This window comes from Narcine bancroftii, chromosome 3 (genome assembly GCF_036971445.1).
Source record: "Narcine bancroftii isolate sNarBan1 chromosome 3, sNarBan1.hap1, whole genome shotgun sequence".
Classification (NCBI taxonomy): Eukaryota; Metazoa; Chordata; class Chondrichthyes; order Torpediniformes; family Narcinidae; genus Narcine; species Narcine bancroftii.
The window spans coordinates 90661661-90681268 of record NC_091471.1 but is presented as its reverse complement, the minus strand read 5'-3'; the positions used below and the strand labels follow the sequence as shown (position 1 = coordinate 90681268).

General features: G+C 39.6%; 1 protein-coding gene across 8 annotated transcripts in view; it reads left to right on the top strand.

Annotated features, from left to right (window-relative positions):
* Positions 1–19608, top strand: part of fat1a (FAT atypical cadherin 1a) — a 256473-nt gene that overhangs the window by 113133 nt on the left and 123732 nt on the right. For all 8 annotated transcript variants that reach the window (XR_011353525.1, XM_069924528.1, XM_069924529.1 and 5 more), the window contains exons 5-6: positions 7392–7721; positions 13955–14165. Coding sequence is in view for 7 of the 8 variants with exons in the window: in XM_069924528.1 (XP_069780629.1) it covers positions 7392–7721; positions 13955–14165 (541 nt within the window). In the remaining variant the exon portion in view is untranslated. The remainder of the gene's footprint in view (positions 1–7391; positions 7722–13954; positions 14166–19608) is intronic.

The following is a 19608-nucleotide window of genomic DNA, read 5'->3' as shown; positions in this document are numbered from 1 at the left end:
AATCTTTGGAAGGGAGATTTATTTCAGCACGTTATCAGCCTGTCTAAAGAGGGAGGTGAATTTTTAATGGAGAAATCACACATACATTAATCTATTTTAAATTCTTTCTCAATACTATTTATTATAACTGATTATTTGGTGCCTTGTGTGGGAGAAAAGGTAGAATTAAAGGTAGATATTTAAAAATGGAGAGATCTTTCTATATGCAGACTGTTATAAAATGACAAAATGAACAAACTTGAAATGAAGTTTCAGCTTAGCACCTTCAGGAACAATTGATATTGAGAACAGATTGTCAGGAAAAACTATTTGATATTTTGTCAATTAACTCCAGTAAAAGGTACATTGATCAACACTAGAATTGACAGTGATAGGATAAAGTACAGACAAAGATGATCAAACACTCTGCCGGTTGCAAAGATTTTTTTTGCTCCAGAAATTGATTCTGTATTTGAACTTGAGGGTTAATGTTCTAGAATTTTGCTTCATTGATTTTATTTGATGGGTGAAAAATTCATAGAGCTTGATTGGACAGACTCCAATTTGTAGTCAGGGCAATGGAAATGTTAATTGCCTAAATGGCTGATTCTTGTATGAAAAATCTTTGGAACATAGTTTACTGTTTTCAGTTGGCTGCTTTATTTTGGTGTATGACTGAGCCCTATTTCTTATGTTGCTATCTTATCGGGGGCCCACGAGAGTAAACGGCTAAGTTTTTAAGTTTGCTCATTATAGTCCAAGAACACATTTGGTCTTCCTATTTTCATTTTATCTCAGCAATAAACTGTTTGCTTTAATTGGGTTTTTCCATGAGAAGAAGGGCAAGAGACCATCTGCTTTAGGGGCCTGGAGAAGCTTCACACAAACCATCTGGGCCATGCTGTCAGGGATTCTGCACTTGTAGTTACAGCCACTCACCTTTGCTCCCTGCCATTTTCCCAATCTAACATCTTAACTTTCGCTTAACTGTTGGATTGCCTCAGGCAATGGGGTGTATGGGGAGGGAGGGTAGTGACTAGAAATTTGTTTTCTGCCCACAAAATATTGACCTTTCAAAATAAATTCTAGCCCACAAATTGAATGGATTGTCCCTCTGGCATAGTCGAACTATGGGCTGGTGCAACTTCAGGTGCTTGCCTGAAATCTGCCCTATGATTTTTTTTTAAATCTAACCTGTTGTGTTTTCTTAACGAGGGACCTGCTATCAGAAGACTTGCGGTGAGCTTTTAATTCTCTTTCTTTAAGTGGCAGCCACTGTTCTGAAATGGGAAAAACTGTTTGCAAATAAATGTTTATTCTGTTACCCCGCTGAAGAGATTGTTTTTTTTTAAGAGTCACTTCCTTGTTGTAAGCAATTCTATATTGTTGAGCTTTAGAGTTCATTATAGCTTACAATTCATGTGATTTTAAAGTGTCTCAAATTTGATTTGTGCCTGTGCTTCAGACAAGCATTTATTACATCGTAAGGAACAGTTGAGTCTCTCTTACTCTAATTATCCATATGATAGCCAAGGGAGGGAACTTGGAGCATCATAAAAATGTGCAAGATGAGACAGCAAATTAATTTACCTTCATAGAGCATATTTTCTTTAGCTTGGAATGGCCAGGCTTCCATGCATGAGTAATAATTAAGATAATTTATTACATTAGCACAATATACATATTCCTCTGCTTTCAGCCCTCTCTGCATTGGAATGTATAGCTTAAGCAGGTATTCAAAAAGATTCTTGATTGATAACATTTTCATAAATATTGAAAATATTTAAATGTTTTGGGGAAAGACAAAGTGAAGGGACTTTTCGGGAAGGCAGGCTGTGAATCTAGAGTTCATAAAATTGTTTTTGCACTTATTCTTGCCTTTGTCGAATTCATTCAACACAGCAACAGTCCCTTTTTTCCCACTGAGCTCACCATTAAATACTCATTTGCTCTATTCCTACACAAATCATATTTTGTTCTCCCCATAGTTGCTTCAGTCCCCACATCCTGAAACCGATGCACGCGCGCGAGCACACACACACACACACACACACGCACACAATGGGTCCAGATGCCAGGCTGGAAGGCCAGGTCCAGCAGCTAATTAATTTGACCTGTAAAGTATGCCTGGACTGAAAACTCCCATCACATCCCAAGGGAGGCAGAAATCTAGATTGACAGGCATTTGAAAACTAGAGTTCAACAAAATCTCATGATCTGAAAAATCAAATGTGGATGTAATGTTTGCAGGAACCCCAGCAAGTATCCAATAAATATAATGTAACAATTTTTCAAGGCTCAAGCACGAAGGTGCGATTAGCAAAGCTCGTTAAGGACTGGGTGGCAGTCAGCAGCCTTTGCAATGAGCTTTGAAGATCTCAACCAGGTTTCTTAAATTAAAAAGAAAGTCCCCTTAATACCATCTCACAGCATGTAATCCACCATAATTTCAGTGCTGATCCAGCCTGGCAAGAGTTAAAAGGCTGCTTCCCAGCTGATAATGCAACCAAGTCATCAGACATGGACAATTCCTGCTGAATTTTAAAGCATGGTGCAGAGGTATTGTCTAAGAGGATGAGGAGAGTATGCCTGGTCAACTGAGGCACCACAGTCCTAGTCAATTTCAGTACAATCACTTTTGCTTGATCACATAATTTCAAAAATAAACAAGTTATCCAAAGAACCTTTGTATTCAGTGTAAGCCGTTTTTGCCTTCACAATATTGCATGCTTATTTTTGTTTAATAGGACTCTCACCATTGAACACAAATACACAATTAAATGAGTACACAATTTAGACTTAATGTTACATTTAAAAAATATTAGACCATTTTGAATTTAATTGGTATCATTTAACAGGAAGAGTTCTAGCAGATGGAGTGATAAATTGAACAGCATATTTAAATGTACAGTAGTCACATGCCTTTCTTTAGTAATCAAACAGTCATAGACCATAAAGGTAAATAACAAATTCCATTTTTGGAACATCTTTAATGAAGCAAACAATTCTAAACTGCTTTACTGGAGGCTTATCAGAAATGTATGTATATATAAAAATGATGCCAAATGTGATTGAGGGCCACCTAACTGAATGCACCAGGATGCAGTATGTCCTTCAGAATTCACCTGGGTGTCAGGTAAGACATTAACGTTAGTGAGACTGCTTCATTCTGGTTTAGTTGCTGGAGAGGGATGAAGGTGGTGGCCAAGAAATGGAGTCGGTGACAGGGACCCACATTTGGCAGTTGTCTTGGACTTCCCTTGTTGGCAATTTCTGCTTATCCTGCACTAGGTGTTTAACAAATGATTTGGAACTTTGGATCTTCTTTGGCTTGGCTTCACGGACGAAGATTTATGGAGGGGTATGTCCACGTCTGCTGCAGGCTCGTTGGTGACTGACAAGTCTGATGCGGGATAGGCAGGCACGGTTGCAAGGGAAAATTGGTGGGTTAGGGGTTGGGTTTTTCCTCCTTTGTCTTTTGTCAGTGAGGTGGGGTCTGCGGTCTTCTTCAAAGGAGGTTGCTGCCCGCCGAACTGCGAGGAGCCAAGATGCACGGTTGGAGGCGAGATCAACCCACTGGCGGTGGTCAATGTGGCAGGCACCAAGAGATTTCTTTAAGCTGTAGTGGAAGAGAAATGATGTAGTGGTTAGAGCTGACTGTCATCACTAGGCACTCGTTACTCACTGCCTCTACCTTTTTTATTAACCTGCTCTGGTTCTTACTATTCTTTCTAATTCCATCTCCCTGTCCCCACCACCATCAGGGGAATCATCCTCTACCTGTCTCTCCATCTCTCTTACTGGTGCACTACCATATATCTGATTAGCCCTATTCCAGCCTCTTTCTTTTCTCCACCCCACCCCCTTTCTTTCCCACCTTGATATATTTGATACTACTTTATATAAAAGGTCCTGACAAAATGAAAAATGATTGACCATTTGATTCCACCTGGCCTACTGAGTTCTTTCAATGTCTCATTACTTACAAGAAATATCATGCTTTAGATGATATTGCTGAGGTGCAGCGCATGTACTACACCTGAAAGATGACACAGGTAGATAGGGTAGAAAAGAAGTTTGGCATGCTTGCTTTCATCATTCATGGCATTGAGTACAGATGTTGGGACATCATGTTAGAAATATTAGACACTTAGATAGCCACATGGATGTAAGCAAAATAGGGAGTTATGGGCTTTGAGGGAGGGAAGGGTTAAATTGATCACATAGAAGGTTTATACAAGTCAGCATACCATCAGTGGCTGAAGGGTCCATACTTATGTTCTATGTAGCTTAAGACATTGGTTAGCTACACTTGGAGTATTATGCCCAATTCTCAGAAGGTTGACATGGAGCTGAAAAGGGTGAAGAAAGGATTTCTAATGATATTGGCAGGACATTAGTGCTTGAATTGTAAGGAGAAGCTAGGATTGTTAAGGAGGTCAAAAAGAGATTCTTTGGGGTAGCAGCCTGGGGCAGAACAAGAAAAGAAGCCATCTTTTTTGATTCCTTGGCTAGAATTATCAGAGGGCAGCAGGAATCATTAAAGATCCACACCACCCAGCGCACGCTCTGTTCTCGCTACTACCCTCATGAAAGAGGTATGGATGCCACAAGACTCGCACCACCAGGTTCAGGAACAGCTGCTATCCCTTTGCCATTAGGCTCCTCAAATGACCAATTCAATCAAGGACTCTTGCTTTTGCACTTTATTTTCGTTTGCTCCCTCTGTATTGCACTGTCATTTTGTTTACATTTGTTATCTGTTTACATGTTTATGCTGTGTACTGTTTATTTTTTTGTACTACCAATTTGTGGTAATTCTGGCACAGGAAAAAGGTAATCTCAGGGTTATATGTGATGTACTCTAACAATAAATCTGAATTGATAGGGATGAAAGCCAAGCAAATGTGATCTCACTCAGCTGCACACAGTGAACAGCTAAATAGTAGTGGGCAGTAGATTGTGATTGCTTCCTATTATGTGTTGAAGCATTGTTTTTTTACTGTTTGTTTACTTTTAGTCAATGAAATGTGGATTGTGGAGAAGGATTACAGTTCAGGAAGGATTAAATCTCTTTCAATTAATTTTAAAACAGCACTTTATGTCTGTGAATGGAGGGAAAAAAATTTGGAGCTCTTTGGTGTTTTGTAGTGGAGGCAGCAGAGAAGCTGTTGACAGTTGAATTAAATATGTACAACCTGGACCTGAAAATTTTCAGCTGAACTCGGATAAGATCAAAGAAATACACAATTTAAAACAAAGTCTGAGTTGCTATCAATTAAAACAGAAAGTATTTGTCCATCAGTATCTACAAGGAGTAGTCATTTTGGGTGGAGACCTTTCATGCAACAGGGAGCTTCTGTTCAAACATTTATCTATCTTCATTCAGCTGCCTCTAGATAATTTTGTATCAAATTTTAATGGTGGCAGAAGTAAAACACGAAAATCTGTAGACTGTAGAGAAACTCAGCAGGTCTAACAGTGTTAATGTTGGCAGCTTTTCTTTATTTGTACTTTTGCTCAAAATTATTGTACTTTTAAACGAAAAATGTTGATGAGAAAGTCACTGTTGCTCTAATTTCATGAGCAGTTATAACTTTTGGTGCAAGTTTTTCATTTCATTATAACTGATTTATGTCGCACTTCATTCATGACAATCCATTTACAATAAGATTCAATGTACTAGTTTTATGCTCTAAATTTCTGGCAGATATCCAAAGCAGATGCTTTTTGATTGAAGAAATTCAAGCTTTTGCTAATCTCACTGAAGAAGAACCATGTAATCATAGCATAACATGAAGTCTTTTTTGTCCCCTGTAAAAATATTGAGAGTAAGCATATTCCCTCCTCACCTGGAGTTGATAAAATTTAGGGTTTTCATGGAGTGAACAGTGCAGATGGGTGCCAAGCAGAACACTTAACACTTGACCCGAGGAAGGAGAGACAAGCCATTTGTGATGGAGCCCATTATTTGAATTTGCCCACACACTTGAAGTGCTAATGGGCAGATCACTTGTAGTCTAAAGTTCAATATTTGGCAGATATATTTGTTGGTATATCTGCATTTTTTAAATTGAATTAATTTTATTGAGTGCATTACAGTTATCATGAATCAGTTATTAATACTTTACCTTGAAGCATCACCAGCAAGGTTCCCAGTCCAGCACTGGTGAGATCTTGTACTGTTCAGAGATCCAGTCACAATCACCTGTTACTTCACCAGTGGGGATAATGGCCTTTGTGTCTCCACTACATCGTAGAGATTGCATTAAGACTGGGATATTGCTTTATTGAGCACCTCAGTTCTGTCCGCCACAATTGTGTGGATTTCCCAGGGGCCACCCATTTCAGTTCCCTTGCTGACATGACTGTCCATGGTCTCGTGCACTGCCGGACTGAAACCTCCCACAAATTGGAGGAACTTCTGACTGGGAATCCTCCAACTGGATGACATTAATATTGACTTCTCTGGCTTTCGTTTACCACCCCCGCCCCACTTCTTCCTCCATCACCTTCCCCAGCTCTGTCTCTCCTTCTGTCCCCTTTCGCACAAACATGATAAACTCTTACCTTGTCCCTTATCATATCTAATTAACACTTTTTTGTTGGTCAGGATTCCTTCACCAGCTAGTCTCATTTCTGAGATTTCCTGCTTCTGGCAGGGTTGAAGAAGGGTTCAGCAATGTATCTTTGTCTCCTCTCTTCTCTTTGGCTTGGCTTCGCGGACGAAGATTTATAGAGGGTATGTCCATGTCTGCTGCAGGCTCGTTGGTGACTGACAAGTCCGATGCGGGACAGGCATCCTATAGTCTCCTATAGATGCTGAAAAGACTGGCTGAGTTCCTCCAGCATTTTGGTGTGTTCACTGCAATCACAGCATCTGCAGCATTTTGTGTTTCACTCCAACATAAACCACCCTTGCCTTTTTTTTGGAGTATACACTCAGTTGAATTTTGTAGTGTAGATTGGTGTGCTTTAATGCAACCCTTCTAACATATTTTGTTTTAGAGCCGAGTGAAGGTTTATCCAGTCAGTTTGCAGACAGTGCAAGAAAAATCTCAAAGTAATAAATAATTGGTGAGGCCCCATATTCTTTTCCAACTGATTAATTTAAGTATTTACAGTCGTTCTGAATACAATTAAAATGCTGAAAACCAACTTTTGTGTGCCGTGCATGCAACAGTATTTGAGCTTGGATTTCTATTCCGATTTTCCAAATACCTTCCAATGTACAAGTGTTAAATTTTTGTTGAAGGTCACTGAAAATAGTTGTTTGAGATTGCTGTTAATATAGCAAAAGATTGTTTCATCTGGTAGCAACTAATTTTCCTTAATAAGCAAATGTTTTGAATGGAATAGATTCAGGTCTGAATCTAAATATTTTAAAGCTATTTTGTCTATTTTGTCAACAGGTGACAATTACCGACAATGACAGCAACCCAAAATCTACCGTTGCAAGGGTTATAGTGAAAGTTCTGGATGAAAATGACAATAAACCTCAGTTCTTGCAGAAGTTTTATAAGATTAAACTTCCAGAGCGAATAAAACCAGATCGGGAGAAATTTGTGAAGCGGGAACCCATCTTTCGAGTTATTGCTGCTGATAGAGATGAAGGTCCGAATGCAGAAATATCCTACAGCATTGAAGAAGGAGATGAACAGGGCAAGTTTTTCATTGAGCCAAAAACAGGAGTTGTCTCATCCAAGAAGTTTTCTGCAGCAGGCGAATATGATATTCTTACAGTAAGTATATATCTGCATCTTCTTTTGTGCAATATATGCCTTGTTTTATTGTTCATGTACACAAGCAGAAATCCTAAGGTCCCCCCTTGATTGAGGAGTTCTACGAATATTACATTAGTTGTTCATTTAGCTGGACAAAGAGGAATGTGATTTTTATGCTTGTCTCGGATTCTGGTCCAGGATTGGGAACAGCCCAAGGTTTCTGATGTCAGAGATTCCAGAGAGTCATTAGCATGGAGTAAGAAGTCATTTAGTAGTTACTGTGGCAATGCAAAGGGGAAATGATATCTATACATTTCTTTATTATGTCACTTGCCATTTTTCTTGCATCTATAGAGAATGTCCAATATCCTTTGCAACTGGCTCCAGTTGCTTTGGCATTGCTCGTGTAATTGAATCACATGAGTCTGGCCCTTATGCCTCAGATTGGTAGGGAGAGAATTGATGTAGGATTCAATTGTTAGGGGAACAGAAAAGAGGTTCTGTAGACAAGATCGATACTCTCAGAAGATCTGTTGCCTCTCAGGTGCCAGGGTTAAGGACATCTCGGATTTAATCTACAGCATTCTCAAGCAGGAGAGTGACCAGTCAAATGTCGTGGTCCATGTAGGGACCAATGAGGTGGGTAGGCAGGGTCATGAGATTGTGCAAAGTGATCTTGTGGAGTGAGGTGCCAGATTATAGGAAAGGCCCACCAGGGTTGTGATCTCGGGATTACTACCCATGGCACATGTTAGTGAGGCCAGAAATAGGAGCATGGCTAAGGGGATGATGCACGAGGGAGGGCCTCATATTTTTGGATCGTTGGACTCTCGTCCAGGAAGGTGGGATCTGTAACAGCAGGACAGTTTGCATTGGAAATAGAGGGGGCTAATATCCTTGTAGGAAGGTTTGCTAGTGCTGCTCCTGTGGGTTTAAAGTAGTGATGCAGGGCGTTGGGAACCAGAGCAGATAGTGGAGTAGTTGTGGAAAAAGATGTTGTTAAGCAGGCATCCAAAGACAGAAATGGAAAGGTCGAGCATGGTGGAAATAATGTTCTGAGTTGTATCTATTTCAATCCAAGGAGAATTGTAGGAAAGGTGGATGAAGTTATAGCAGGGATCAACACAGGGAATTATGACTTGGTGGCCATTAAGGTGACGATTGCAGAAAGGGCAGGACAGACAGCTCAACATTCTGGAGTACTGTTGTTTTAGATGTAATAGAAAGAGAGGAATGAAAGGGGAAGAGTGGCGTGGCTAGTCAGGGAAGATGTCACAGCAGTGATCAGACAGTGCAGACTAGAGGGCTCATTTACTGAAGCTACATGGATGGAACTGAGGAATGAGAAATTAATGACTACATTAATGAGATTATGGCATAGACCAGTCAATAGTCAATGCAAATTGTAAGAATAGATTTGTAGAGAAATGCCAGACAGTTGCAAGAAGCAAGGATGTGATAGTAGATGATTTTCACTTTCCACATTCTGATTGAGAATCCCATACTGAAAAAGGCTGGGAGGGTTAGACCAAGCCTACCCAAACTTTTTAAACTCACAAAACCCTTTTGGGGAGCCCTTGGAAATCAAGGAACCCCAATCGCCATTTACAGTTTAAAAGACCCGGTAGACACACAAGCATATGAATAAATAAATATAAAGCATATACAAGTATATTAAAAAATTAAATAAACCCACCAGTAGCAGATTAACTTCCACCCAGGCCCTAAGCTGAGTTTTAGTAAGGTCCCCCTTGACCCTGCCCTGCCATGGGCCCAGGCTACCCCCTGGAGCTTCTCACCACAGGCCTGGCTAACCCCCTGGCTCCCCACCACAGCCCAGGCCACCTCTGCTGCCCCTCGCTCCCCACTGCAGTCCAGGCCACCTCTGCCTCCCCTCACTCCCTGACATGGCCCAGGCCACCTCCGTCGCCTCTCGCTCCCCACCGCGGCCCAAGCCGCCTCCGCTGCTCCCCACTAAGGGAGCAAGTGAGCGTGAGGGAGAAGGGACGGAGTGAGCAAGAGGAAGGGGAGGCAATTTAAATTTTAAAAATGTTGCCAGCCGCACACCAAAAGATAATCTGTCCCATTGGTTGAAAATGGCATCTTGAGGCTGGATGTCTGTACTTCTGACGTCAGGATTCAAGACGCCATTTTGTTTTGTTAGCATCGAGTCAACTGTTTAGAAACACAGGTATAAAGTAATTCAAATTTAAATTAAATAAAAAGGTTTTTTTACAAGTTTTAATTATTAGTATCCATTTCTTCCGTGGAACCCCTGTGCTTTTCCTCAGAACTCAGTTTGGGAAACGCTGGGTCGAGTTTTTCTAATGTACACAGGAAAGTTTCCTTAATCAATATGATCCCAACTGGATCTGCTATTGGGGAATGGGGCAGGCACGGTTACAGTGGTATGTGTCAGGGATCGCTTTGAATTGTGATTACAGTGCCATGAATTTCGAGACCATAAGAGCAGAAGTAGGCCATTCTGCATTGAATCTGCTCAGCCATTCTGTCCATTCTGCCAGTTAGCCCCATGCTCCCATCTTCTCCCCATAATGTTTAATACCCTAAATCTTCAGATTCCTATCAATCTCTGCTTTAAATACAGCCAAAGACTTGGTCTCTACAGCCACTCAAGGGTAGCAAATTCCAGAGGTTTATTAGTGGCTAAAAAAAATTCTTCCACGTCTGGTTTAAATGGGGACCCTTCAATCTTGAAGTTGTGCCCTCTTGTCCGAGACTCCCCTCCTACGGGGAAACAACTTTGCCACATCTACTTTGTCCAGAGCTTTCAACATTTGAAATGTTTCTGTGAAGTCCCCACTCATTGTTCTGAACTTCAAGGAGTACAATCCAAAGCCATTAAATGTTCCTCATATGCTAATCCCTTAATTCTCAAAATCATTCTTGTTAATCTTCGCTGAACACTCTACAATGTCAGATCATCCTTCCTTAAATAAAAAGCTCAAAACTGTACCTGTACTCCAAGTGAGGCCTCATCAGTGCCTTATAAAGCCTCAACCTCACATCCTTGCTCTTGTATTTCTCTAGGTATGAATGCTTTCTTCACCACGGACTCAAACTGGAGGTTAACCTTCAAGTTATCCTGTACAAGGACCCCACGTCCCTTTGCACCTCTGAATTTTCAATTTTCTCCCCATCCAAATAAGTCTTTTATCATTCCTTTTATTCCTTCTACCAAAGTGTACACTGTACACTTTCCAACATTTGTATTTCGTTTGTCACTTCTTTGCATGTTCTCCTAATCTATCCAAGTCCCTCTGCAGCATCTCCATTTCCTCATCACTACCTGCCCCTCCAACTATCTTTGTATCATATGTAAATATAGCCTCAAAGCCATTTATTCTGGAATCTAAACCATTAATATAGAACACAAAAAGATGTGGGCCCAACACAACCTGTGCGGATACCACTGGTAACTTGTAGACAACCAGAATAGGATCCCCTTATTACCACTCTCTTGTTTTCTGCCGATTGCCAATGCTCTAGCTATGCTAGTATTGCTCCTGTAATTCCATGGGCTTATAGTCACAGAAGGCACACAACGAGTGAAAGAACCATGCAGAATTGAAAGTGAGTTGAACCAAATGGCTTTAGTAGAACTCTCACACTCACTTAAATCCCTCGGAACCCAATGATGCTTGCCAGTCCTGGGACCTTTATGATATCAGCCGCTAGGCTGTGGGCTTGTCCTACACACGGAGCTCTCAGTCAGATCTGCCATGGACTTGCTCGCAACTCCGTGAGCCAGTTCGCCTGTTGCGTGGGTGAACCACCACATGACCACGCACCCCACCCCCAGAACTGGCGTTAGGAGGTTGGAGTCCATGGCCAACACCTCTTTAGTCCATTTGGGTGGCCAACCTTGTCTGCGTGGGGGTGGCTCAGTCACAGGGTGTTCCAGGTCTAGGTGCACTGACTTGAAGCGGTCTATGATGAAGGTCTCCTCATGGATGCTCATGTCAAGGGTGAATGTGGTTCCATTTTGATGCAACACCTTGTACGGGCCCTCATACAGATGCTGGAGTGGAGTCCGATGCATGCCCCTGTTAAGGAAGATGCAGTGCAGTCGCAGAGGTCCTTGGGGAACAAAGGAAGGTCTCAGGCCTTCACACAAGATTAGGACAGGAGCTAGTGTTCCTACCTTCCCTTGGAGTCTTGTGAGCACTGCTGCAGGTGTCTCCTCTGTTGCATGGGCCACTGGCACAAACTCGCCTGGAACTGTCAGTGGAACGCCATATACCAACTCTGCCGAAGACATGGGTGTCTTCTTTGGGAGTCGTGCCCAGTGCTCGACCTGCTTGTGTAGGCAGTGCCAAGCAAATCTATCTGACTTGAGAGAAATAGGGTGGATACATCCCCAGGGCCTGTCTAGTTGTTCCCTCGGAACTTGAGGGAAGCTAGTGAAGAAATTACAGAGGACCTTGCAAAAAATTTTAAACCATCCTTTGCCACAGGTGAGGGGCCAGAAGGATAGGAGGATACCTAATGTTGTTCAGCAAGACTCACGAATAATCTGGGAATTTATAGGTTGGTGAAACTGATCAGCAGTGGGTACATTCCTAGAAGACTTTCAAAGAGACCAGATAGATAGGGACAGTTTAAGGTTAATCAACATGGCTTTGTTTGTATTAGGTCATTTTTAAACCAATCTTAGTTTTTCGAGGAGGCTACCAGGAAAGTTGATGAAGGAGAGCCATGTTTTTTTACCTGGACTTTATTAAGTCCTTTGACAAGGTCCTGCATAGGTGGTTGGTCAAGAGGTTTCAGTCACTTGGTATTCAGGGAGAGGTAGAAAATTGGATTAGACATTGGCTTTGCAGAAAAAGACTGAGAATGGTAATAGGTGCTTGTCTATATAACTAGTGGCCTGTGATTAATAGTGTGTTTTTTTGGATCGGTGCTAGCTCCATTGTTGTTTGTCATCTGTATTAATGATCTGGGTGATTGTGGTTAATTGCATCAACAAGTTTGCAGATGACACTAAGACTAGAAGTGTAGTGGACAGCACAGAAGGTGTTCAAAGCTTGCAGGAGGATCTGAACTAGCTAGAAAAATGGGCTGCAATATTGCAGATGGAATTCAATCTTGACAAGTGTGAGATGTTGCACTTTAGAAGGACAAACCAGGGTAGGATATGCACAGTAAAAGCTACAGAACTATCTGTTGTTGGGACTTGAGATGAGTGAAAGAGATAGGTTAGGACATTATTCCCTGGAGCATCGCAGAATGAGGGGGAGATGTGATAGAGGTAGACAAAAGAATGAAGGGTTAAGATGGGGTAAATGTGAACAGGCTTATCCACTGAAGTTGGGTAGGACAAAAGACAGAGGAGGTGGGCTAAGGATGATAGGTGAAATGTTTAATAAGAACTTCTTCATTCAAAAGGTGGTGAGAGTATGGAAGCAGCTGCCAGTAGATGTGGGTTGATTTTTGACATTTAAAAGAAGATTGCATAGGTTATAGGATGAGGAGGATATATTGAGTTTATGGTCTGGGTGCAGGTCAATGGGACTGAGCAGAATAATAGTGTGGCATGAACTGGATGGATTGAAGACCCTTTTCCTGTGCTGCAGTATTCTATTATTCTTATTTGTTTATGCCACAAATGTGGTTAACACTTGTTTCCCAATTGGGTAAAGGTACCTCTGTCCTTGTACAACTTTGTGGAAATTGGTGCCTCTGTAGCATTCACAGGAAAACTTGAATTGTCCAAGTCATATCCTAAATGCAGTCACAGTTCATTTCTTCATGAAATACACAACACCTAATATGTAGAAGCAGGCACTGAGTGAAGCCTATGCTTGTGGATATTTCTGCTGTAAAATGGCTTTGATAATCAAGGACATCTAAAAACAACCAAAATAGATTTGATTTTAAAAAAATAAATAAATAAATGTCAAAGTACGATGAAGAATAAATGATGTCCAGGCTTACCATTTCAATGAAGGCCAGCAACCACATTCACACAAGGTCAAGGCAAGGGACAGGATGTGAACTAAGTTGATAGTTTAGTATGTTTGTGCTCTGCCCCTGGCTCCATGCTGTGGATCAGGGTGGGGGAAAGCGGGTGGGGTACAACTGCACCAGCAGCTAACATCAAGCTCTTTTATTTTGCTGTGCACAGGCTGTAACGGGGAGATCATCAATGGTTCTGTACAATCCTGATTATTCCTTAATCGAAGCATTGATTGGGTATTTGGTTTAAACTCATGTTTTGTTTTTGACAGATAAAAGTTGTGGACAATGGCCGTCCTCAGAAATCATCAACGGCTCGGCTTCACGTTGAGTGGATCGTAAAACCTAAGCCTCCTCCTGTACCGTGGAACTTTGAAGAGCCTTCATATTCCTTTAGTGTCATGGAGAGTGATCCAATTACTCATATGGTTGGAGTCATTGCTGTTGAACCAGTTGGCACTACCCTCTGGTTTGATATCACTGGTAAGGAATATGATGTGCTCTAGTCAGTTGTATTGTAGTCATTTCCACAATATAATTTACTAAATGGGCTAAATTACAAAATTAATTAATTTCTTTTTCAATATTTTTATTAACATTGAAATTTCACATCCAAAAATACAGAGTAGATATGATTTATGTTAAAAGTCAAGAAAATGCATTACACTTAAATCATATCATTTCATCCAAGGTACCCCCCCCCCCCCCCCATTTTAATCAAACAGATTATATTGTATTGATATTTTATTTTACTAGGGAAAAAAAAGGAAGATCTAAGTCCACTACCAAGAAAGATGCTGTTTGGACAAAAAAAGGAAAGAGAATTCTTATCAGAGAGATAAATTTTCTCATTAATCAACATTTCTACCTTAATAACAAATCAAAGATTATACAAGTAACTCAAAAATGAAATTGGAAATTGAGCATCTAATCTTCTCTAAGTTTAAACATCACATCACGTAGCCATTGAGCATGATGAGGCAGGGTAACAAGCTCCATTTGAACAATCTTGCCAGCCTAGCCATAAGAGAAATAAAAGCTAATATATGAAGCTCAGATGTTCCTAATGTCATGTTACTCTCTCCAACAATACCAAATAAAGATGTTAAGGGATGAGGTTTAAAATTAACTTTAAAAAGTGCAGAGAAAGTTTGAAATACTTCATTCCAATATTTCTCAAGAGTTAAATGTCCAGAACATATGAATTAATGAAGCATCTCCATTGTTGCATTATCACAACAAGGAGATACATCCACATGTATAGTTTGACTTTGGACATGTGAGCCCTATGGACTACTTTAAATTGTAGGAGAGAGTGGTGGGCACATTAAGAAGAGGTATTAACCAATTTGAAAATTAAATTCCAAGTTTCTTCAGAAATTAAAAGGTGTAGTCCTGTTCCCAGGCCTTTTTAATTTTATATGAGGGAGCCTCTCTTATTCCCAACAACAGCATAAATATTAGATATTGAACCATTATAGAAAGGTTGTAAATTAAAAATTACATCAATTAAATTATTATCAGACCTCTTAGGAAATGTATGTAATTGAGATCATAAAAAATCTCTAATCTGTAGATAATGAAAAAAATGGGTATTTGGTAGACTGTATTTAATTGAAATTTGTTTAAAGGAAGTGAGACTTCCCTTGACAAATAAATCTTCAAAACATTTAGTGCCCATCTGTACCATTCTTTAGAAGTTACATCAGTCATGGAAGGTTTAAAGAAATAATTAGAAAAAAATAGGACTAGAGAGAAAACTCATTAAACCAGAATGTTTTCTAAATTGTATCCAGATCCTCAAAGTATGTTTAACTACTGGATTATTAGTTAATTTATTTAAAGATATAGGAAATGAAGATCCAAGAAGAGAAATGAGAGAACATTTACAATATTAGTTTAAGTCCAGATTTTCTTGTTTCTCTTTTTAAAAATCTTCTATCTATTTTTGAATTTGGGGTACTCTCGAACAGGGTTAAAATACATATCCTGGATAATAAACGTCTTCAGAATTTTGACAACTGAAGGCATTGAAATTTGAACAAAAATTACTTTGTCCATAAATGGTATATTTGAACAATGAAGAAAACCAGAGAGTCAAATACCCTGAAAAGGGGAATACCCACCCTCATTTCTGATAAAGAAATGAAAACTGACCAAGGTCCTCTCTCCATATGGAACTTTCAACAGGATTCGTTAGATAGCAATCAGGAGCAAATGCTCAGACTGGTTTGACCATCCACAAGAGGTACAGAGAATTGTTACGAATTTCTGAGCAAATTTAACCCATGGAATTTAAAATCTTCCTGGACAAAAAAAAATCAAGTATAGTTATTACATTTTTAAAGTGTAATTGATTTTCATTTTTTTGAATCAGAATTGATATAAACATGTGTATAGAATAAATAATAGTGGAATAAATAAATGAACATTGGGGGTAATTTTCATAATGGTCATAACAGGTATTGCATATAAATTATCCTATTTATAAAATGGTACACACTCCAGAAATCTCATCAATTTGTTCTTCAAAGTTAGATCCATATTTGCAGGTTTTGATTTGATTTTACTTAAATAAAACCATAGTATCGTGGAGAGACTATAAGATGACGTTAATTCCGTATTTTTGCCTTTAACTTAAGATGTGTCTATTTAAGTTGATTAAAGGGGCTTACAGAATGTCTGCTCAATGAAAGCATGTGCATGCTAATCTGTGTAAATTGCAGTTTGCTAAAAAAATGATGGTAATTTTTCATAAGCGTTTTTACTTTTGGTATTTTCAATGCTCACTCTGGGGAGCAGCATTAAATGGGAGATTATGGATGCTTGGTCTTGATCTTTCACTATTAATCTTATTGGTCAAAATGAAAATAACATGTTCTTCACTAAATGCTGCTTCCTATCAGGGCACTGGATTACAGAAATATATCTTGTTGGATTTTCCATTATTTTTGCCTTGTTGTGTATCTCTTTTTATTTAGATTCCGATAACTAATCTCATTTCTTTTCTCTTCTATCCTTGCTGCCTTTTCTGTCTTCGACTGTATTTCTGGCTCTGCAAGGTGACAAACAAACTAGAGAAATGTTTTATATCTTTCAGAGGGCTTGTGACTTGAACTGTACAGCAGAAGGTATCCTGCTGTCATCTCATAACTATATTTTGGTACTACATTATGTGATCTACTAATTAGTATTGCAAATTTTGTGGTTGTCTTTATGCTTTTCATGAACAAGGAAAATGTGTCACTCAAATAATTTATCCTCGTATGAAAGATGGCAATTTGAGCACAACTTGGGGTGCGACTAGTTGCGTTTAATGCTGATTTATTTTCTCATTCAATGTATTTATTTATTCCTTGTACATATCTATCACTAAAAAACTTTCACATGCATGCACCATTTATTAACTACATCAATTATAGTTTCCATATCCACATTTATAATGGAAAATGCTAATATATCGGTAAGCTTGTCAGAGTGTATTTCCTTCCTTCTCAGTGGAGTATTGGAGCACAACCTATTCAAGGATGTTATTATAATAGAACAAGTTTACTTGAGCAATCTATTATAAATATGGATGCAGAAATGTATAGCAAACATTATGAATGACAGTGTGAATAACTGTAGAACTGAGAGAGTTGTGATTGCATATCCAATTTTGTTATTCCTATATTCTAACTAAGCTTCATTTGAAAAATCACCCTTGGTCTTTCCATGTGTAACACTGCGGAGTGGCAGATACAGTATATGACAGGCAAATGTTGGATAAAATTAATAGTTTTTGTCTCAAGTTTGGATTCTACTTCCATAAAAAAATGCTGTTTTGCAATAATGACGAGGACAAAAAATTAATAACCAGAAGTAAGTTCAGAATTCTGTAAATTCCAATTTTTGTTTAGCTGGACAGCACGTTAACAGGCCATTTCGGCCCAGGAGCTCATGCCACCCAATTTATACCCAATTAATCAACACCCCTGATGTGTTTCGAACAGTGGGAGGAAACTAGAGCCCACGGGAAAACTCATGCAGACGCAGGGAGAATGTAAAACACCTTCTATACGGTGCAGAATTCGAACCCAGGTTCTGATTGTTGGTGTTGTAAAAGCGTTGCACAAACCACCGCAAAAAAATTGTGCTTGATCAATGATGTGTTTATGTATATATCAAATGCACGTACATATATACGCACACACACACACACACACTCACACACACACACACACACACACACACACACAAGCTTTTAAAACTTCTGATGAGAAAAATAATGATAAGAGAGTGGTCAAGATTTTGTTTATTCTGCATTGTAATTCCAAACTAATTATGTAGGTTGTTGGGTTGCTACCTCTTATTGATAGTTGTTAGATTTAAAAAAATATTTGGACTGTAATTATTAAATGATAGATCCATAAATAAATTTTAGCCTTTTTACTGATTATTTCCATGTTAGCTTTCATTGCAATAATTGTAATGAATGATTATTTTAAATTGTAACGTTTACTACCAGTAAAATCACCAAGGAGATGGTGCCATAATTGGGGATTATATTGTTATATTTTAAAGCAATACAGGAATTTGTGTTACCAATTTAGTTTAACTTCTACAATGGTCCAAGGTATTCAAAGATCAAGATAAATGGACACACTAGCATGAATAAATGCAATTAGCTAATGCTTCAAGCAGAATGGCCTTCTCTAAAAATAGAGGTTAATATGTTTAATTAATAGATTCACAGTCCTTGGAATTGCAAATTCTAGGTTCTAGGCTGTTATAGCAAAATTTTGAACCAAATATTAAGCATGATCAATACTATGAGAGAACTCCACAGTTCAGTTTCACTAATTCCTTTTGTCGGGGGTTTAGAAGTTTGTGAATTCTTGTTCTTTAGTAGAGATAATGTATAACATGCATACATCAGGAATTAAAATCCAACACAATTAAGTTCCACCTATAAACAATCAACCTAATTCTAGTAAGTAAAGTGAAATGTTGACTGGCCACTACTGTCCATGGATGTTGTCTAAGCAGCAGTCCCTCCAGCTTCCCTTTGATCACTCAAGATTTAAGCATCTGTGGTTTTTATGTTTCTCTGAAAATAAGTCAAATTGGTTTAGACACTTAAAACCACTATTTTTAAATATCCTAATATATAAATCACCCAGTGTATTATTTAGGAGATATGCAAGTGTTTTGCTACAATGCTGTTTAGGATTACAGGCCAGGCCTTCCAGGCTGACTCAGCCTGAAGAAAACTGAGGTCCTCCATCAGCCAGCTCCCCACCATGACTACCAGCCCCCCCCCCCCCCCCCCCCCACATCTCCATCGGGCACACAGAACTCAAAACGGTCAACCAGTTTACCTATCTCGGATGCACCATTTCATCTGATGCAAGGATCGACAAAGAGATAGACAACAGACTCGCCAAGGCAAATAGTGCCTTTGGAAGACTACACAAGAGTCTGGAAAAACAACCACCTGAAGAAACACACAAAGATCAGCGTGTACAGAGCTGTTGTCATACCCACGCTCCTGTTCGGCTCCGAATCATAGGTCCTCTATCGGCATCACCTACGGCTCCTAGAACGCTTCCATCAGCGCTGTCTCCGCTCCATTCTCAACATTCATTGGAATTACTTCATCACCAACATCGAAGTCCTCGAGCATCGAATCCATGCTGCTGAAGACCCAACTGCGGTGGGTGGGTCACGTCTCCAGAATGGAGGACCATCACCTTCCCAAGATCGTGTTCTATGGCGAGCTCTCCACTGGCCATTGAGACAGAGGTGCACCAAAGAAGAGGTACAAGGACTGCTTAAAGAAATCTCTTGGTGTCTGCCACATTGACCACCGCCAGTGGGCTGATCTCGCCTCCAACCGTGCATCTTGGCGCATATCCTCCAACCATGCATTTTGGCGCCTCACAGT